This window comes from Cyprinus carpio, chromosome B3 (genome assembly GCF_018340385.1).
Source record: "Cyprinus carpio isolate SPL01 chromosome B3, ASM1834038v1, whole genome shotgun sequence".
Lineage (NCBI taxonomy): Eukaryota > Metazoa > Chordata > Actinopteri > Cypriniformes > Cyprinidae > Cyprinus > Cyprinus carpio.
In genome coordinates, this window is record NC_056599.1 from 41,200,404 (window position 1) to 41,223,395 (window position 22,992).

Here is a 22,992-nt window from a genome sequence, read left to right on the forward strand (position 1 = left end):
ACATGGTCGAAAACGCTCCTCTGTTTTGGCCTCGCCCACCGATCCGGCAACTGCCATTACTTACCTGTAGAGACCTATACTTGGTCTTCCTGGAAGCCTCTGGGTGTGGTTTTCCAGCCCTCTTTAAAACTTTAACAGAGTTTGGCAGACAGATATATCTCAAGATTGACAGGAGAAGAGCTGCTCTTCAGAAGAACTAGTTCTGCTGTCTACAGTTATCTAAGTAAGTGTGCACTTGTCATGTTTATTTATTTTTTATTTTTTTGGAAGCTTTATAAGAAGGACAGCTGTTAAAAATATTAAAACACTGTTATTTAGACGTTTTAACCTCTTTGAGACCCAGAAAAACATTTAGGGGAAAAAAATAGTATTTTTTTGTGTCATTACATTGTTTAGAGCATTACAAAAATGTAAAAGTAGAGTTAACCACTACAGGACATCGGGACTCAATTTTATTTCTTTTTTTTTTTAAATGCATAGGCATTTTTAAATCACCAATACTTTTTTTAGTTTGCAGGATTTATATTTACCAAACTTTGTATAAAGATAATTCTCAACTATGTTATGAATGATTTAATATACCATTATTCTTTATGTAAAATGTGTGTAAAATGGCCATAAATAGGTTTTCTCATTATATATAATGTATCTATAAACTAAATCTATTTTACATAATCATGTGTTTTGGGGGCAACATACAATGAAAAAAGAATTTTAATAATGGGAGTAAAAATTGACAAGATTTTCACAATAATATGTAATATTTCATAGGAATATTGAAATATAATTTCTTTCCCTATTATTTTGTTGTGTCTCCCAAAATGCGTAATAAACACGCTTTTAGTCCCGGTGTCCTCATACGATGACATGTATGAAATCAACGTCCTGTTTCGTAATAAAGTCATTTTTTGATTTGAACATTTTCCTGAGATGTTGATTTATGACACACAGTTTAAAAATTAGTCAGATTTAAATGATAATTACAAAATGTTATGATACTTGCATTAGAGTGTCACTTAATTAATATCAGACATTTTTGAAGACCAAGCAGAGACTTGATGTTTCAGCCAGAGACTGATGATTTTATGTCAGTCAGAACAACTAACTGTGCATTGTGCAATTGATAATGCAGCAACGGTTTTGTTAGTTTCAGACAGCATAGTGTTTAAGGACATGGACTTTTACCTCACAGGATGCAGGTTGAAGTCCCAAGACTGGTGTACCCTTAAGTAGATCCACATCTGCATGGCTTTACTTAATCAACTAAATACAACAATAAAAATATCCATAAGCCACAAGTTAGTTTGGAGAAATATAAACAATACACCTAGTAACAACACATTACATTTCAGAGGTGCATTCATTTTTCCTGCAAATTTATAAATCATACTAAAATAAAAGCTCAGGATTATAGTACAGTTTAACTTCCTTTTTTCCTCTTTTAAAAATAAAAATCTAATCAGTCAGCCCAATCTATAGTACGAGTAGAATGACTGCATTCCATTTAGGGTTGAGACTGAACGCTTGGCTTATTCTGTGTTGCAGGTTCAGGCACGATGCAGGGTATTATTCCCAAGAACAAAACCAAAGGTACTGACTTCTGCGGCATAAACAACTACTATTATATAATCCGCTCTGACCTCGGCTGCTATATGCAGGCAAGTAATTTTAATAAAGCTTTAGACATCACTATTTTGAGTCTGCACCCTGCCTGCCAAAATGGAGACCATTACCTTGGTAGTGGAGATGGCTACTTTTACATCATCAAGGGCAAGTCATACCGCAGAGTCAGCAACCTGACAACAGACAGCGGTGGTGTGGTTTACAGCCTTCATCCCAACTGCCAGGGTGGAGATCACTACCTCGGAGCCTTTGGCAAGTTTTACATCATCTTCCAAGGAAAGGGCACTTACCGAAGAACAACAAACATGAATAAAGACTCGGATGCTGTAGAATACCAGCTGCATCCCAACTGTAGAAATGGTCTGTATTACTGGGGCCTGCCAGACCACTACTACTTCCTCAAGCCCGTCTCAGAGTGGGGAGTTGAGTACTACAAAGGGACCAACTTCAACAAAGATGAGTGCACTGCTGTCTATTCTGTTCATCCCGATGTTCTTAACTTCCTTCCTGGAGGGCTGTCAATGACTAAAGGCCCAGCCTTTGGCATTTGGGAGAACATTAAAACCATATCTAATGACAGCAATACACCAATGACATGGCAAAAGAAAATCATTAAAAGGGTCGGATACAATAAGGAGAAGATGTCCCAGATCACACACAACTGGAAGATAGCCTTGTCAACCTCGGCTGAATCTAAAGATCTCTTGGGGTTAATTGCAAAGTACCAGTTCTCCTTTTCAACTGAATACGGAGGTTCACATGTCAGCACTGAAAATGAAAGCTGGAATGAAGCGACTGAAGTGGAAGAAAATCTCACATTTGAGCTGAAACCAAATGAGCGTTTATATCTGTGGCAGTACAAAATTGGTCTTGGTCAAGAACCAGTGTTGTTCTGCCGTGATTTAAAGATCGATGATGAGCCAAACCCTCCGACTGAAGTCCCACTGCCACCCGCAAAATAATGAAAAAATATCAGGACTGGTTAACTCCACAGTTAAACAAGTGCCTCAGATAAACACCTTATTTCTACATTTACAAGCAATTACTTGGATATCTGCAAGAATTTCTGAAAAACAGTAAGGAGAGAGGAGATTGGTACTGTATAGCATATATCATTTGGGCTTTGTTTTTAATGTTAATAAAAAGTTGGTTACTGCATTTGAAGTCTTGGCATTTTCTTTACTAAATCTAAGTTGTGTATGTTTGACAGCATCTATCATGGTTTGACTTTCTTGTCAACCTCTGGGTCAGCATGTAGCCACAGACATCTAGACCTCTTTAATGCAAAGATATTTGTTTGAGGTGGGAACGTATTTCAAAGAAAGTCTAAAGGAGGATATAAACATTAACACTGATACATAATTTAACCCTGTCATTGTTCCTTTTGGTTCTGGAAAGTAGGTTCACTGTAGCAGCTATTACAGGAACACGATTAAGTTAATATATATATATAAACAGAGACAACAACGTTTACTCAAATCCTTAACAAAATTTAAATATGATTCCAATATACAACAAATCATGATCTGCCTGTTAATCTCTGGGCTGTTTAGTGTAGTGGTTCTCAAACTATTTTGGGTGCGCCCCTTTAAGCCTATAAAAACAATCCACCTCAGACTACCAAATAATTTCACTAAACATATGAAACATCAATGCTTTTTTAATTGAAAAACTTAAAAAAAAAACACATGCAAAGAAAAAAAAAGACAGGAAAAAAAAAATTCAGACATGCTATTGGAGGAAAAATCTCTTCGGTATACTGAACTATATTCATGTAGCCTATTCAGCCAATATTATGAAGCTGCAGAGTCCCGCACCCAGAGTCCCACATTCTCAGTCCCCTCGTTTTTTGAGACAGCGCCTACTGCTGTTCGGAAGATCATATAACACCCTTATCCAAATGCCATTGAAAACATTATAGGATGCAATATTACAGTCTCTTTTTATTTCAAGTTATCCAAATAAATATCTGTGTTCCCTGCTTAATGCATGTGCCAAAAAAAACTCATTGTGTTCTCAAACTAACAAATTACCCAGTAGTTATTTTTTGAGTGTAATTTAAAGAAAATTACTGATGTAATATTATGTGATATTATATTGCTACAATGTTTTTTTTTTATTCAAATTCCAATTTTTCTTTCAGTTCAACCTATAATGGTCTAATTAACATTATACCATGCTAACATTACAAAACCTATTTTTTGATATTTTGAATGCAAAACTCATATAAGAATAGACAAAACACCAATTATGTTAGTGACTTTACTTTTCCTCTTCAATTGCATTAAAAAAAACTCCTTATATATAAGTCGCTTTGGATAGAAGCGTCTGCTAAATGAAAAAAATGTAAAATGTAATGTAAACGCATAAGGTAAAAGAATTACTTTCTGGTAGGTGAAAGTTGCTTCTTTTCTCATTCCTTTTGCAATCGTCCTGTCAAATTCCTCAACTTCACTAAAATAAAAGATGAATGTCATTCTCAAAAATTTTGTATAATAATAAATAATATTTTTTTTGCAAATGCAAATTACAAGCATACCTAGTGTGATAAGTAGGGCCACGGAGGAACACCTCCTCAGCCTCCTGCCAGGATAATGCCTACAGCTCACATAGGCCATGAATGATGGCCTGTCCATATAAATAAATACATTGCATATACATTGCAAAACATTGCATATATGGCAATAATATAAACAATCAAATTGACAAACTCGACAAACTGTTCAGGCCTACCTCAGGAAAAAGAAAACTACAAATGAACTCCACTTCTGTGAAGTTCAGTTGAGTTTTAGAATTATGCAGCAGAGCTTTGAGTTGTTCAAAAAGAATGGCACACTGCTGCTCACTGTCCATGTATACTGGTACACGTGGCTTTAGGGGGAACCACTTTGATGGTTTCCCATTGAGAACATCCTGCGGGGCAAACAAAAAGTGTTGTTTTATATATACAAAAGCCATCAATGAATAATTGGCATAACCATTAAAAATAAAGCTAAGAGCATATTGGATAATCAATTGACAATGTTGAAGTTGACAATGATCACAGCCCTGGGTGAGTCATTTAGAAACGCTAATCTTTAAATGGTGAAAAAGGACCATTTCAGTACCACTAATGCTGCTCTGTTCCCTTTGAAGTCACAATGCAGTCCACCAGTGCTTCTTCGGTTCTTGTCCGATCTTGGACTGCTTGGACGTGCTGTGGGACATCATGTTTGGTGCTTCTTATTTGTTTTATCTTCATTACAAATCTTGTTTGGTTTGGATAATTGCATGAAAAAAATTATTTACGTTGTAATGCATATGCAAAATGTGAATTATTATTCATATTCAAGTGTTTGTGCGCATTATTAATGCGCATGAATGACAGGGAGGCGCCCTCTAGATCACTTGAATTTTTTCCTGATAATGAATTTACTTCAAATTGTGATGTCTCACATACATAAGAAATATATCTACAGAAAGCTTGAAATGTCTTTTAAACGAAAACGAAAGCATTATGTAATCTGTGGATGTTGCATTTCTCTCGTCGGAGAGAGCCAGTGTAACCCCTCTCTCCCGGGTCCTCGTCGCCACACCTCACCCTCGCGACGAGTGGGCCTCGAACCCGGGTCACCGGTCTGTCGCTAGAGCATCTCTTGAGATCGGGGAGTGAGGTTTACCTGCACAGCACCTACTCGCTGGCCCCCATTACACTAGCACTGTGAATTTCATCTTGCAGCCGACAAGAAAACATTTGTTTATTAATAAATAATTAAAATGTCTCCTTTTTCACAATTATTAGGCTACGTCTGCATGTGCTTTGTGGCAAACTTAATGCATGTGCTTGAGCGTGGAATATATTAAGACTTGATTATGTAAATTTAATATAAACTTCTGATTAGTTGAATAATGACAAATGAAGGACTAGAACTAGAAAAATCTTACGTGGGGGCAGACCATTTTTTAGAGTGTATAACCAATACAACGAGTCCTATCTAAACCTGTTCTGCAAGTTTGAAACCCTCATAAGACACTGTGCATATGAAAGACCAAGAGATTCACACCTTTATCTCCACCCCCACAAGCTATACAGAGCTACCCCCCAACCCCCTCCAGCTGAACTGAACTCTTTTTATTCATTAATTTCTCGCAGCCCATATTATTATTTTCACAAGACCATAATAATAATAACAAATTATCAATTGATAATTATTCATTATTTTACGAAAATCATTGTTATTTGTGCATTTGCGGAAGGCTTTAAGAACAAGCGGAATCCTCCATCAGCTGCTCCCGCTTCACAGCGAGCGGGACTCGCGCAAACTGACCCAACATTTAGCAAGGCAGGAAAACATTCAGTCTGCCTGAAGGAAGATGTATTTCATTGTAAATTAATGCTGTTAAATAGAGAGTTAAATAGAGAGAGAGAGAGAGAGAGAGAGAAAACTATAGTCTAGGGCTATTAAACTTGGACCTCATTATATTGAAGTACAAATCCAAACACCAGAAGCAACCTACACTCTAAGTGTTCTTTCACTGAAAAGTATGCATTTTATTTATTCACAGGCTATATGGTTGAAATAATATTTTAGTTCAAATGTTCCATTGTCTAAAAAAATGCTTTATTGGCTAACGTTTCATAGACCTTCAGTTGTTATGCTCTAAAATCCAATGCCATTTGTAATTTCACAGTATTTTCACCTCCTAAATCACTAACCTTTAAAGTCACAATTCTATAATGGTCAAATTTACTCAGGCCGATGACATTTTTTAATGACAATATTTTATTATTATTATTAGTTTTTTTTTTTTTTGAATAATTGTAGCCTACATAAATAGGTGAAGCAAAACAAATGTTTGGATTGGTCCCTTATTCCCTTACTTTCTTAAAGAATAAACACTTATTTTCTACAAGAATAAACATGATAACATATTAATTCATAGAAATAATTTAAGCAATTAAAACCTTTTTAAAAAAAAAAAAAAAACTTGATTTTAAATACTATTAAACTGACTTTAAAATTTCAAGGAGTTTATAAGTTTAATAGGGTAAAATGTCACAGTGCATGTTCAATAGCCTAAATGAACTTGTGTTAACAGTATAATTAGAACTAATAATATAATTGGTTTTTTTTTTTTTTTTTTTTTTTTATGAACAATTCCTGCATAAAATGGGGCAGCAACCTTTATATCAAACATTTTGAAATCGTTCACAGCTGAGCAGTGTGGGAGGCGAATCTGCGTCAGAGCGCCGAAGTGAATGTGCTGCACAAAGTCATTTTCAGATGCAATGAAGGAAAAAAATAAAAAAATTAAAAAAAACCTGGACTGCCTAGATTAGGCCCAGACTCTGTTCCTAAGTATATAATAATTATAATTACTGTTAACACACAGTAACTAATTTTAATGGATTAATCACCTATTTTCGTTTGCTGCATGTTTTTTTTTTTTTTTTTTTAAACACGCTAAAAAATAAATTAAGTTTGTGAGAGGAAAAAAATATTTAAGTCATGTATAAGTTGCATTTTAACGGATTAATCACCTATTTTCTTTTGCTGCATGTTTTTTTTTTTAAGCACGCTAAAAAATAAATAAATTTTGTGAGAGGAAAAAAAATATATAAGTCATGAATAAGTTGCATTTTATTACATTCAGAAATAATAACGGCAGGCCTAATAATGTTATAATGTACCAAAAGGATATTTTTAGTTCCCTTCACTTTACAACAAATCCTTTAAATTTAACAAATTTATCAGAACAAAACATATATAAAATGAAAAAATATAATTCTAATGGATAAATATAATTGCAGTATATAATAATATAGGCTTAGCTATAAACAAAAATAATAATAATAATAATAATTTAAAGCGAAACACAAGGTAAGGTTGGGCTCTCTCATTCTCTCACTCGGGAGAAATCCAAACGTTTCCTTATTCGTGATGTTGCCCATTTGAAGCTTAACTATTATTCATGAGGTAAAATAGGCTTTGTATTTCACACGTGTTTCAGTATCGACCGGCAAAAAGCATAATGAGCAAAAATATGCCAAAGTGGCCCGCTGCTCGCGCCGAATGTCACGGTGAACGGCTACTGTTTCCAATGAACATGTGCGCGTGAGGCTCCAGCGCGATCAAACAGCTGAAACAGAAAATACTCAATTTTTGGTCACACATAAGGCATAATTCAAAAATGCAATGTGTTAGCAGTTTGAAAAATCAAGAATAATAACAGCGTTATTATATATATATATATATAGGCCTTATATTTATTTACTGTTTAATAACAATAGCATGCATAAGATCCTTTGTGTAAAGGTCTTCTTTTAATGTTTGATGAGTAGACTGTAGCCTAAGACTATGTTGTTTTACTTCCTCCTTTTATCTCATTTTACAATTACATTAATTTCGCAATCCGTCCCTTTGCACCACCTGGCAGTAGTTTCGCGAATTATTCTTACACGCGACTGACTTGCAGTTAACGCCTAATACCCATTTTAGTTGTCAACCTACTGTATAGCTGCAAACAGAAATTACGTGGCCAAGCACTCCAGCGGCAAGTTGAGGAGCTAAGCATGGCATGGAACATCAGACCAAATGCAACAATGAGCAATAAAAGCAATTTTAGAATGATTGATAAATACAACCTGTAGTAGCATGATTTATTGCCTTATCATTTTTGACCAACAGGTGGCGCTGTAATCAAATCATCTTGGTGTGTTCTGTGAGAGGTGGCAATGGCAGACACAAAGTTTGTTGTCAGTATGTCAAAGCTTTGCAAAGATATAGCCTCAAACTCATTTTGGCACCATGTCTAAAATTTGTAACGGTGCTGTACGAAAACAGTTTTGTCAATCAACACAAAATGCATAACATTTTGTCAGCATAGTCTGAAGATGATCTAAATCAATTTTGGTGAAAATCGGACCAACAGTTGAGGAGGAGTTAGAAAAAGTAGGTTTTTAACATAAATCAAAATGGCGGACAAGGAGTTCAGATTTCCTACTAAAATATTGGTATGCCTGTTGTTGGCACGACCCAAGGAATATTTTGAGACCAGTTTCATTACAATAGCCTAATGCAATCAAAAGTTATTAGCATTTTTGGAAATTTCATAATTAAAGGTTGATGAATGGTTTATTACTCTTTGCCAAAAGGTGGCGCTGTTACCAAATTGATGTGCCGTGGTCAGTGTGAGGTGACAATGGCACATATAAAGTTTGGTGTAAATATGCCAAACCTTTGCAGAGATACAGCCCTCAGATGCAGTTTGACATCTTTCCAGCAAATTTGTTCATGCGCTAAATGAAAACAGTTTCGTGTATCAACACGAAATCCATAACTTTTTGCCAGCTTGGTCTGGAGATGATCCGAGCCAAATTTGGTGAAAATCGGACTAACAATCTAGGAGGAGTTTGAAAAAGTAGGTTGTCAACATGAATCAAAATGGTGGACAGGAAGTTCAGCCAATATTGGTAAAATTGGTATCGGTGTTCTCGTCATGATCCAAGGAATCTATCAACATCAGTCTGATTACAATACATTCATGTAAGCAAAAGTTATTAGCATTTTTCTAAATTTCAACATAACTTTTGACCACAAGGTGGCGCTGCCCCCAAACTTTTTGAGTACCATGAAGGTATGGAGCCGAAGATTTTTGTAAACCTAATCCACCTGTCCATCGTCCCTCTCCAGTCAGCTTCACAGCATCTTCTTCACCTGTCCATCCTCCCTCTCCAGTCAGGTCCACAGCATCTTTTTCACCTGTCCATCCTCCCTCTCCAGTCAGCTCCACAGCACCTTCTTCACCTGTCCATCCTCCCTCTCCAGTCAGCGCTACAGCACCTTCTTCACCTGTCCATCCTCCCTCTCCAGTCAGCTCCACAGCATCTTCTTCACCTGTCCATCCTCCCTCTCCAGTCAGCTCTACAGCACCTTCTCCACCTGTCCATCCTCCCTCTCCAGTCAGCTCCATTCAGCCATCCTTCTCCACAGCTCCATCCTCCATCCTCCCTCCCAGTCAGCTCCACAGCACCTTCTCCATCTGTCCATCCTGCCTCTCCAGTCAGCTCTACAGCACCTTCTCCACCTGTCCATCCTCCCTCTCCAGTCAGCTCCACAGCATCTTCTTCACCTGTCCATCCTCCCTCTCCAGTCAGCTCCCTTCTTCCTAATCCACCTGTCCATCCTCCCTCTCCAGTCAGCTCCACAGCATCTTCTTCACCTGTCCATCCTCCCTCTCCAGTCAGCTCCACAGCACCTAATCCACCTGTCCATCCTCCCTCTCCAGTCAGCTCCACAGCACCTTCTTCACCTGTCCATCCTCCCTCTCCAGTCAGCTCCACAGCACCTTCTTCACCTGTCCATCCTCCCTCCCTAATCAGCTCCACAGCACCTTCTTCACCTGTCCATCCTCCCTCTCCAGTCAGCTCCACAGCATCGTCTTCTTCACCTGTCCATCCTCCCTCTCCAGTCAGCTCCACAGCACCTAATCCACCTGTCCATCCTCCCTCTCCAGTCAGCTCCACAGCACCTTCTTCACCTGTCCATCCTCCCTCTCCAGTCAGCGCTACAGCACCTTCTTCACCTGTCCATCCTCCCTCTCCAGTTAGCTCCACAGCATCTTCTTCACCTGTCCATCCTCCCTCTCCAGTCAGCGCTACAGCACCTTCTTCACCTGTCCATCCTCCCTCTCCAGTCAGCTCCACAGCATCTTCTTCACCTGTCCATCCTCCCTCTCCAGTCAGCTCCACAGCACCTTTTCCATCTGTCCATCCTCCCTCTCCAGTCAGCGCTACAGCACCTTCTTCACCTGTCCATCCTCCCTCTCCAGTCAGCTCCACAGCACCTTTTCCATCTGTCCATCCTCCCTCTCCAGTCAGCTCCACAGCACCTTCTCCACCTGTCCATCCTCCCTCTCCAGTCAGCTCCACAGCATCTTCTTCACCTGTCCATCCTCCCTCTCCAGTCAGCTTCACAGCATCTTCTTCACCTGTCCGTCCTCCCTCTCCAGTCAGCTCCACAGCATCTTCTTCACCTGTCCGTCCTCCCTCTCCAGTCAGCTTCACAGCACCTTCTTCACCTGTCCATCCTCCCTCTCCAGTCAGCTCCACAGCACCTTCTTCACCTGTCCATCCTCCCTCCCTAATCAGCTCCACAGCACCTTCTTCACCTGTCCATCCTCCCTCTCCAGTCAGCTCCACAGCATCTTCTTCACCTGTCCATCCTCCCTCTCCAGTCAGCCTCCACAGCACCTTCTTCACCTGTCCATCCTCCCTCCCTAATCAGCTCCACAGCACCTTCTTCACCTGTCCATCCTCCCTCTCCAGTCAGCTCCACAGCATCTTCTTCACCTGTCCATCCTCCCTCTCCAGTCAGCTCCACAGCACCTTCTTCACCTGTCCATCCTCCCTCTCCAGTCAGCTCCACAGCACCTAATCCACCTGTCCATCCTCCCTCTCCAGTCAGCTCCACAGCACCTTCTTCACCTGTCCATCCTCCCTCTCCAGTCAGCTCCACAGCACCTTCTTCACCTGTCCATCCTCCCTCCCTAATCAGCTCCACAGCACCTATTTCACCTGTCTATCCTCCCTCTCCCCTATGCTCCACAGCACAGTGAACAAAAAAACAACATCACACAACAAACAGCACTTAATATAAAAAAATCAAAAAATCAGAACATATAAGGAACACAGGCCTTCTCAATAAATTAGAATGTCAAGGAAAAGTTCATTTATTTCAGTAATTCAACTCAAATTGTGAAACTCCTGTATTAAATAAATTCAATGCACACAGACTGAAGTAGTTTAAGTCTTTGGTTCTTTTAATTGTGATGATTTTGGTTCACATTTAACAAAAACCCACCAATTTAAATCTCAACAAATTAGAATATGGTGACATGCCAATCAGCTAATCAACTCAAAACACCTGCAAAGGTTTCCTGAGCCTTCAGAATGGTCTCAGACAATCATTGACACCCTTCACAAGGAGGGTAAGCCACAAACATTCATTGCCAAAGAAGCTGGGTGTTCACAGAGTTCTGTATCCAAGTATGTTAACAGAAGGTTGAGTGGAACGAAAAAGTGTGGAAGAAAAAGATGCACAACCAACCGAGAGTACCGCAGCCTTATGCTGTGTTCACACCAAACGCGAATAGAGCATCTGGCGTGAATGATTTCAATGTTAAGTCAATGTAAAAGGCGTCTGGAGGTCTCGCTGCACGAATGAGACGTTTAGCGCGGCGTGGTAGACTCGAATTCCCCTCATTCGCGCGTCTACTGTAGTTTGTGCGAATGACGCAAATTGAGCGTCTGGCGCGAATGTGCTTTTTGTGCATTTACGCGTTTGACGCGAATTCGCGTCTGATGCCCGAGTTGAAAAATTTGAACTTTGCCGTCAATTCGCGCCGCGTTAACCAATCAGGAGCCTGCTCAGGAGTCACTCATTCAACATGGAGGAACGACTGATCTTGTCAGTGAGCAGTCACCCGGAGCTATATGACACAAGTTCATATTTCTATAGAGACAGGAATAAAAAGGACCTCGCTTGGAAGAGTGTGTTGTAAATACACATTTAACTTTTGAGTCAGGTACAGGTTTATCGACCTGCTGCCTTTTTTACAACTATTTTCTCCCTAATATAGCTACTTTTCGCTAACAAGATAATGTGTTTATTCAGAGGACGTGTGCAGGAAAAAGTGGAAAAGCCTCGAATGCTCAATCAACATCAGCCATCTTGCAAACAGACAACCGCCTAGCACTTGCCCCCTTACAAGAAGCGGATTTCGCCTCGGACGCGCGTAAATTTCACTTCAAACTCTTGCTTTCTACGCGCTAATGCATTCAAAATGTTCAAGCGGCAAACTAGACACGAATTTGACGCTCTATTCGCGTTTGGTGTGAACGCAGCATTATGAGGATTGTCAAGCAAACTAGATCCAAGAATTTGAGTGAACATTACAAGGAATGGACTGAGGCTGAGGTCAAGGCATACAGACGTGTCAAGGAATTTGGCTACAGTTGTCGTATTCCTCTTGTTAAGCCATTCCTGAATCACAGACAACGTCAGAGGCGTCTTACCTGGGCTAAGGATAAGAAGAGCTGGACTGTTGCCCAGTGGTCCAAAGTCCTCTTTTCAGATGAGAGCAAGTTTTGCATTTCATTTGGAAACCAAGGTCCTAGAGTCTGGAGGAAGGGTTGAGAAGCTCATAGCCCAAGTTGCTTGAAGGCCAGTGTTAAGTTTCCACAGTCTGTGATGATTTGGGGTGCAATGTCATCTGCTGGTGTTGGTCCATTGTGTTTTTTTGAAAACAAAAAGTCACTGCACCCATTTACCAAGAAATTTTGGAGCACTTCATGCTTCCTTCTGCTGACCAGCTTTTTGAAGATGCTGATTTCATTTTCCAGGAGGATTTGGCACCTGCCCACACTGCCAAAAGCACCAAAAGTTGGCTAAATGACCATGATGCTGGTGTGCTTGACTGGCCAGCAAACTCACCAGACCTGAACCCCAGAGAGAATCTATGGGGTACTGTCAAGAGGAAAATGAGAAACGAGATCAAAAAATGCAGATGAGCTGAAGGCCACTGTCAAAGAAACCTGGGCTTCCATACCACCTCAGCAGTGCCCACAAACTGATCACCTCCATGCCACGCCGAACTGATGCAGTAATTAAAGCAAAAAAGGAGCCCCTACCAAGTATTGAGTACATATACAGTAAATGAACATACTTTCCAGAAGGCCAACAATTCACTAAAAATGTTTTTTTTATTGGTCTTATGAAGTATTCGAATTTGTTGAGATAGTGATTTGGTGGGTTTTTGTTAAATGTGAGCCAAAATCATTACAATTAAAAGAACCAAAGACTTAAAAAACTTTAGTCTGTGTGCACCTGTATGTATTTAGAATTCCAAAAATGACAATAGCAGATCATATAAGGAACAACTGTTTTAGTTTTATAAAAATATTTTTGCATTACAAAGTATTAGGTAAACATACTTGGCTGCCCTTGCACTGCATGATACAGCCTTAGGGAGAAAAGACATCTTTTTATTGCTGTTTTTAATTGACAGGTGTACGACAGGCTTGGAGGGGGGGAAAATGTGTATGTACTGCTGTCAAAAATAGGACCGTATAAAATCTACTACATGAACATATATCAAACTGCACCATCAAGTGGATCTTGAAAGCGAGGTTAGTCTTGGCCAAAGCTCACCGAACATGTTAATATAATTTGCTGCCAAAACAACATCTTTACTTTGTGACAATGTTATTGATACATTATTTTAGTATTTAAAAAAAAATATATATGATGTGTCATTTAATTTGATTATTCAGATATATTTTTTTTATTATAAGTTATTTTGCTTCTTTTCTTTACTATCAGGTCATGAAATGCGTATATGCTCCTCTTGGTGCAAAAATATAACAAGAGGTCCTGCAACAAGGCTGCAGCCATCGACACTTTTGAAATGTCAAACATTTGGCAACAGAAGCAGGCAAAAGTGAAGGTGATCCTTTAATCTGTGTTTCTTAGGGCTTTGCAGTAACTATAATAGATTTATAAAGAAGTTTTATGAAGAACTGTAACTAACCTTTGTTGTTAATCAAACTATCCTCTTTGGTATCCAAGGTAGAGCTGTTTGTTTTTGTTTTTTTTTAAATGGCTTTTGGGCTCTGGCAGTTTGGTTTTAATCCTTAGTGAATTGGACCCTAAATACACAAGGACTAATAGACCAAAAAAAAAAAAAAGGCACACCAAGAGAAACAATCAAAGAATTACTTAAAAAAACTACCACAGAATACAAGACAAGAGAAGATACAGAATCTGATCAGAGTAAAATACAAAGTAAAAGATAACTAAGCAAAACATAGTAGTATGGTATTGGTGTTCAGTTTGTTCACCTTTTCTGCTTATCATGAACTGGCCATAATGATATAAGTTTAAATATAAGGTGCTTTAAAAAATGCTGTACACCACATCAGGCCAAAAGGTGTAAGTTAAAGAAGATGATAAATACTTTTGTGTATTAGAAAACTTGTGAAAAAATTTGAGTTTACATTAACATACATTTTGTTTTCCCAGATGAACCCAGAAAAGTACACTTACATATTGGGTATAATTAATGACTGCATCATTGGACTTTGACGGTACTATTTTTTTCTCATGATTGCACTGATATTTTTATGCTAGTTTTAAAGGGATAGTTCACCCAAAAATGAAAATTATGTCACTAATGACTCACCCTTTTTAAAGGGTTAGTTCAGCCAAAAATGAAAATTATGTCATTAATGACTCACCCTCATGTCGTTCTTAACCCGTTAAGACCTCCGTTCATCTTCGGAACACAGTTTAAGATATTTTAGATTTAGTCCGAGAGCTTTCTGTCCCTCCATTTGAGAATGTATGTAAAGGTTATACTGTCCACGTCCAGAAAGGTAATAAAAACATCTTCAAAGTTAGTCCATGTGACATCAGAGGGTCCGTTAGAATTTTTTTGAAGCATCGAAAAAACATTTTGGTCCCAAAAATTATCAAAAACTACGACTTTATATTCAGCATTGACTTATCTCCCGGGTCTGTTATGAGCGCGTTCACAACACTGCAGGGTTGTAGTGATATCCGGTTCGCGAACGAATAATCACTCGATGTAACCGGATCTTCTTGAACCAGTTCACCCAATCGAAACTGAATCGTTTGAAACGGTTTCGCGTGTCAACAATAAGCATTAAATCCACAAATGACTTAAGCTGTTAACTTTTTTTAACATGGCTGAACACTCCCTCTGAGTTCAAATAAACCAATATCCCGGAGTAATTCATTTACCTCAAACAGTACACTGACTGAAACTGCTGTGAAGAGAAAACTGATGAACACGAGCCCGCAACCAGATAACGAACGAAACATTGACTCGTTCTCGAGTCAAGAAACAGGTTGCAAAATCGGTTTTCGGATCACCGGTAGTGATGGGAAGTTTCTGTTCTTCTCCGCGAACCGGTTCTTTTCGGACAGTTTGATTCAATAAAAACGGTTTGCCGAAAACGGGTTCACCAGTTCTTTTGCGCTCGACGTAATGACTTCATTGGCGATGATTGCCCTTGATTCAAGCCTTCGGTTTACCCGCGCTCATAACATTAGCACAGAATCAGTCAGAATCAATCATCAAAAGAACCAGTTCGGTTCAACGCGCTGTGTGCCAGTCTGAAATCACGCATGCGCACGTATCATCAGCTCCCTCGGTTCTCGAACTTGACGCTGTCCGACAGAAACGGTGGCTTGACTCGAGAACGAGTCAATGTTTCGGTCGTTATCTGGCTTGGTTCAGTCAGTGTACTGTTTGCGTAAATGAATTACTCCGGGATATTGGTTTTATTTTGAACTCAGAGGGAGTGTCAGCCATGTTAAAAAAGTCTACAGCTTAAGTCCTTTGTGGAGTTAATGCTTTTGTTGACAGCGGAAAACGTTCCAAACGCTCAGTTCGATTTGGGTGAACTGGTTCAAGAAGAGCAGATCCGGTTACATCGATGTGATTCGTTCGCAAAACCGATATCGCTAACATGCAGTGTTGTGAACGCGCTAATACAGACCGGGAGAGAAGTCAATGCTGAAGGAAGTAGTATAAGTTCCCGATATTTTTTGAAAAAAAACGGAGTCAATGGTGCTTCGTTAAAAGTTCTACCGGGGGCTTTGGGTTTCAGGGTCAGTGTTTTTTTTTTTTTACTGGTTTTGGGAAGTAAAATGGGGGGAATACTCCGGGGGATTATGGGTTTATTTGGGACAAAAACTCAGGATGGGGGAGGGGTTCAAGCCCTGTTAATTGGTTGTGAACAAGGGCTTAAATATATGTCATTTGTGGATCATGGGTATTAATTGTGACGCGAAAAAAACCGTTTTCAACAAAAAACGATTCAGTTTTCGATGTGTGGGGGAAACTGGCTTCAAGGGAAGAATTCCGGTTACCCATCGGGAGTGGCATTAGTGTCGCCCAAAAAACCGGGAGTTTATCACAAAACTTGAACCAGTGTGTGTGGGAAACCGCGCTAATGAACAGGGGACCCCGGGAGAGGAAGGTCCATGGTGGGAATGGAAAAGTCGTTAAGAGGTTTTTTGGATTTTTAATTTGGGACCCAAAATACGTATCTTCGGGATTGCTTTCCACAAAAAAAAAGGGGTTTTTTTCTACCGGGGGGACCCCTTCTTGGATGTCCACCTGGGGAAACTTACTTTTGCTGAAGATGGTTTTTATTTACGGTTCTGGACGCGTGGGAACACAGTGGTAAACCGAAATTTTACCATGTTTCTCAATGGAGGACCAGGAAAAAAGGCTAGCGGAACTAAATCTCATAAAAAAAATGCTTACGTTTTACCTGTTGTTTCCGAAGGATGAACGAGAGGTCTTACGGGTTTGGAAAAAAAGACAGTTGAGGGGTGGGAGTCATTACTGGGGACCATAAATTTTTCATTTTGGGTGGGGGTGAACTATCCCTTTAAATATATGCTCCCAAAAAGGTTTGATGTGTACCCATTTACTATTTGAGTAAAAAAAAACGCACCCAAGTGAAACATGTTTAACAAGTAAAACGTTAAACTATAAAAAGTTTACTTAAAAAACAGTTAGCTAGATTTAACAGCCAAGGCTAGGTTTGCACATGTAAAAAAGGGTACATTTGTTGGACGGGTGCCGTTGGGGCCAAAAAGGTTTAGTTTTCACACCGTAACACTTAAGTCCAGGGGGGGTTCTATGCTCAAAAAAAAAATTTGGGCAAGACACAATTCAGTTGGGAAATTTACAATTAAAACATGGGGGGGGCCATTCGGAGGGGGGGCACCAGAAAAAACAGGTGTTGGGAGGGCATTTAAAGATTGACTTCATAGAGCACAGAACATTTTTTGCGCCCGACAGATTGCCCCTTCTTAGATGCCAGAGCTGTTTGCTCCTAATTATCATGCCCTTTTCTGCGGACAAGGGAATTGTTTTCACAACCCACCAGGAAACAAATTTCATTTTGGGTGGTGGGAGAAAAAATCAGTCTGCTGGCACCAGCTTATCTTTGGGCAGTGGGCAGCATGAGGGACAAGGGGGGAAGTTGCCATTTTATTTTTTAGTTTCATGTTAATATTATTTATGACTTAACGGGTTTTTTGGCCTTTTTCATTAAGCCCTAATTTGTTAAATTTTATTTAGTAATTAAAAAAACTTTCTAAATCCTTATTCAACTTCGGTGGACACAGTGAAATGATTACGAATGGGTGGGATAGGACATGAAATGTGTGTTTTCTTTGGATTTCTTTCCAACGTGAAAACTACCCATACATTTAATTATTGTTTCCCACCAACTTTAGAATTATGGTCAATTCTACAAAAAAAAAACTGTTTAAACAAAAAACTAGTTTTGTGGCCCAAGGGACTCCCTTAATTTACGGCTTATTTAATACTAGGAAAAAGTTAGTTGGTAAGTTTAAGGGAAAAAAATTGGTTAGTATTTTTTTACGATTTTAGGGAATAAGGGTTTCTTGGAAGGGAATAGCTAACATTAAATATGGTGCTTTGTAAGGGGTAAATAATTAAAAAAACAGGGCAATTATCCCCAGGGCAAAGATTTTACATGCCTATATTTTAACACAAAAAAAAACTTAGTTGTTTACTTGTGAGAATTGGGAGGGACCCACCAAAGTTATTAAAAGTGAGGAACGGGTAATATAAAAAAAAAAAAAAAAAAGCATTGCATTTTTAAAGTTTTTAGGAACTTTTTAAAATGGCTGCTGTTTTAAAAAAAAACCAACTAGTTCAATTGTGTTATTAAAAAATAAAAATGTTCTTACCAGGGGTCATGAACCCAACCAAGTTTAAAGGTCCAATTTACATATGAAAAGTAAAAAAAAAAAAACTGTTTATTAAACATTACCAGGGAACTAGTAAACTAGGTACCACCAAAAACAACACCACTGCTTCCAGGGTTTATACTGGTTTTTGTTATTTCAGTTTACAGGGAGTATGTGGTTTTTTATTTCCCAGAAAGTTTCTGGGGGACTTTTCCACCCTGGGTCCCAATCCACCCTGGGTATTTGAACTTTCACAATGAAACGAAAACCCAGTGAATGGCCATTATCTTTTGGGTTTTTTTTATTTTATTATATACAAAAACAAACCCCACTTTTCCAAAAACATTGCCATTAATTTCAGAAACAAAAAGACAGATCCAATTTAAAAAAAAAAAAACTGGGCACTGGGGCCAATTAATTCTTAATTATTCTTCTTTTTGGTTTGGTTTTTACCAGTTTGGCACAGCAAATCATGTTCTGGGAGGAAAGAATTTTTATCGATTTGTTTTTCTCCAAGGGGGGGGGAGGGTGGGACGGAGGGCCCCAATTCTGGGGGGGGGACACTGGGGGCCCCTTGTGGTGCCACTCATCAGGAAGGGGGGACTTGTGAAAAAAGAAGCCTCAGAAAGACAGAAAGCCCATTTTTCTTTGGCCTGGGAACCAGGAAAGTGGTTCCCCTAGGTTAGTTTTTTGCATTAAACCCCTTTATGCTTTTTAAAAAAAAAATAATTTCATTTTAAAGGAAAAATTCTCCAGTATTTGGCTTTCAAAAACGGGGCCGGTTTAATGAATTTTTCCCCCACCTTGTGGATTTTTGGGGAAATGTGTGTATTTTTTAATTTGTATACAAGGTGGTCACCAAAAAATTGGAAATGTGGCGTTCTTCCCCTTCATTGCTACAAGGGGGGGAGTTCTAAAAAAAAAACGTTACCAGGGATGGACAAAAATGTATTTTGCCCAGGTGTGGGAGGGACATATTCAAAAACTGTATTCCAATTCCAGTGAGTTAGTTGTCAGAGGTGTCAAGTACAAGGACAAATACTTCGTTCATTCTTAATAAAATTTTGGAATCAATACTTTACTTGAGTAATTTATTTTTCAGCCGACTTTTTACTCTTCTACTCCTTACATTTTCACGCAGTTTATCTGTACTTTTTTGTGCTATCTACTCCTTACATGTTTAAAAATAGTTCCGGTACTCATGTCGGCTTGTTTTCATTCCGTCTTGTCAATCATTCCAAAAAAAAACCAAAACAAAACACCTATCCAGATAAATCCGCGCCATCCGTATAAGTGAAGTGATTGTGGGTGGATGAGAAGTTAAACATATACCATTTCGACACCATTTCTGGCCATACTTTTATATAAGCGAGGCATACTTCAATTTGTACTTATTTAAATATACTACCTTAACTATAATACTTTTATACATAGCTAATTCACTGTGTAAAGTCTTAGAGCACGAAAGTGTTTCCACCCCAAGTACTGGTACTTGGATAGTTATATATATATTTACGCTGTAGTGTGTCAGTAGAAAATCAGTTTACATTTCCAAACATTCATTTTGCCGCTGTCCAAGACTGTTTGTGCATTCAAAATCACACTAGATTATTATTAAAATTAATGGCAAACTGATATTCTGGGACTGACACTACAGCAAAAGATATAAAATAAAATGGCTTAAACCCCTTTTTGGGGTGAAAATACTAATGTGCCTAAGACTCTTTGCACAGTAATTGCACTTTACAAACGACATTGTTACTGCTTTATAAAGAGAATGACCATACAGTCATTCGCATGGAACTGCTTAAAGATATGCTGACAGACACCACTCATCGGACCTAAATATCAGAATGATTGAGGCTAGAGGAATACAAGTAAGAAACATTATGTGTGCTTTTAGAATAAATAAGACCCAGATTGTGAAATACATTTATTAGCCTTAGAGTAAGGGAAGCACAACTTGGAAAATGAGAGCATCAAGGTTGAAAGCTATGGATTTATTTTTTAAATATTTGTAATGTTATTTACTTTATTGTTAAATCCAGTTTTTTTTTTGTGGCTCTTTATTTAAGTATCGTTTCAGGCACCGTTTAGGCACCGGTACCATTTTAAAAGTATCGAAAGGCACCGGACCACTCAGCAAATTTATTATTTCTCAACTACTGGCTCATTTATCAAATGGGTCTTTCTCTTCATCCTCCGAAAATTAAGCTACTGTAGGTAGTCCCGTAACCTAGACGTTTGAATAAAATTAAGCGTTTATGATTGACCAACGCTGATTGACAAAGTGAGAAAGTCGTGACATTTGCCAAGTATGGTAACCCATACTCAGAATTGGAGCTCTGCATTTAACCCATCCAAGTGCACACACACACAGTGAGAAGTGAACACACCGCGACTAGACACCCCATGGAGCAGTGGGCCGCTATCATATCCAGCGCCCAGGGAGGCAACTGGGGGTCAGGGCCTTGCCCTCAAGGGCACTTCAGCTATGGGTATTGAGGGTTGAAGAGAGCGCTTGTCATCAAATCCCTCCACCTACAACTCCTGCCAGCAAAGAGACTCGACCTGCGACCTTATGGTTACAAGTCCAACTCTCTAACCATGTAGCGAATACAGGAAGCTATCGATCAAGAAGGTATTAGGATAGTGAATCGTTTCATTTTATTTTTTGCTTAACTCACTTGGATAATCATCATTTGACAGCCACTAATGTTATGTAATAGACAACATTAAACAAGGGTATTGTTACCAAGCCTGCCCTGGTATACACCAATTTTCTTGTCATTGCTCACGCAGATTCCTGCAGCCTAAGCTTGGATGACATTAATACATTCCATTAAAGGTTATTGATGACATGCCTCTGAAGTTTAATTTTGCACAATACAACTACTTATAGGGCAACTCGTCATGCATAATCTCTAGTTCTTTAGATGTATTTAGCATTGTAGCTAAAGTGCGTTCATTTTCAATGGGCATATATGCGGCTGAAGCAGTATAATCTAGTGCATCCTTCCCAAATTTTTGCAACATGAATAACGTTTTAATATAACTATTATAGGTCATAATGGCCTATATAGGCCTTTAGAAAAATGTTTTTTTGAGGAGGTGGGGTAGTGCACAAATAGGCCCCGCCTAGTGGCGTTTGGCCGTAAAACTTTTGTTCTTAATGGCATTTTTTTCCCTTACATTACTTTTACTGGTTATACTCTTAAAGTAGGTTTTGAAACGCAGTGCTTACTTTTGTTACCACTTTTACTTGGAGTAATAAAGCCTTTTGTAGATTTGATACTTCAACTTCTAGCAAAAGTTCTTTTTTGTTTAAACCCTAGTATCTTATATCTTCTATCTTGAGTAATGAATGGTGACTACTTTGACGCTAGCGCCACTGTATAGTTGTTGCCATGGGGTGTTTTTTTGCTTTCAGTGATGAATTATTTAAACACACATTAGGCAAAAATAATGAACATTTAGAATATAAATGTTCTTCTTCTTCTTTCTAAACCTGTAGGATATTGGTCGAGGAAGGAAAGAGGGTGGAAACTCGAGCACCACCCAGGCTTCTGCAGCGGAGTTCGGGCTCAAATTCTGTGGCTGACGCTTCTTTGAGTGTTATGTGCATGTTAGTCGGGGGGGGGGTCTGATGGGATGGGGGGATGCAGAACGGGCGTGCCTCGGTGGGCGCGTGTGGTCACGTGACAACTCACATTTGTGAGGTTGAAATGGGTCACGCTATTGAGTATATAGCATGGAAGTCCAGAGGCAAAATAAGTAACAGAATACAAGAGTGTGATTGTTACAATAAGGGGGAGAGGGAAATACTTTGTGATGATTACGAGGGTATAATAAAGTACTGGAAATAGGTATCTTTCTTGATTCTTTGACTGTTCAAAACTGTCTAAAAAGGTAATACTTTATTGTATTTGAGGTCTGAGGTGTGGGAAAATGGTGAAGAGAGAGATTGAGGGCAACAGGATTTTGCATTTTAGTCTCTGCCTTGCCGTCTAATCAACTTATATTGTCTTACTGAAAAATAGCCGGCAATAGCACTTCATCTTTTACATTATGGGGATTTTGATTAGATGTTAGTCACATGCAGGTTTTCCTATTAGATGTTCATGATCAGTGGATGAACTTGCACACCTATTTTCTACTTGATAAGAAAAAATGTAGTATGTAGAGACATTTGCAATTATTTAGAAAAGTGTAGAAAGTACCCCAAGAATAAGAACAAACAAAAACTTTTAATTGATACGTATTTTACTAAGGTAAAAGAATATTACTAGTGTAGATAAAGATCGATAAAATCACTTGAATTGTGTATTTTATTTATTTAATATCAAACGTTCGGGCTGGCCACTCGAAAAAACGGACACTTTTAAATGGCTTTTTCTGGACTTGCTGGCTATGAAGACACTGGCGTTTGGCACAATCTGCACACAAGCTGCCAGGGAGCTTCCCCAGAACCCTCAGTCACAGAGATGAAATGGGAAATAAAAGCTTGCTCTCTTCATGCAGTGGATGCGACACACAAGAGGGATTAAGAAGTGCTCAACAATGCACAAGG

At 38.9% G+C, this 22,992-nt stretch overlaps 1 protein-coding gene and 1 long non-coding RNA gene across 2 annotated transcripts; one reads left to right on the forward strand and one right to left on the reverse strand.

Annotated features, from left to right (window-relative positions):
* The first annotated feature begins 79 nt into the window (after positions 1-79).
* LOC109108882 lies at positions 80-2,781 on the forward strand. The gene is made up of 2 exons (XM_042721020.1): positions 80-223; positions 1,546-2,781. The coding sequence occupies exon 2, from the start codon at positions 1,557-1,559 to the stop codon at positions 2,583-2,585; it is 1,029 nt and encodes a 342-aa protein (XP_042576954.1). The 5' UTR covers positions 80-223; positions 1,546-1,556; the 3' UTR covers positions 2,586-2,781.
* A 1,116-nt stretch (positions 2,782-3,897) lies between these two features.
* On the reverse strand, positions 3,898-4,869 carry LOC122136636. Its single transcript, XR_006154282.1, has 3 exons — positions 4,357-4,869; positions 4,163-4,251; positions 3,898-4,077 (listed from the first exon to the last, which is right to left on the reverse strand). It is a non-coding gene; the product is annotated as an uncharacterized LOC122136636 (long non-coding RNA).
* Positions 4,870-22,992: the final 18,123 nt, after the last annotated feature.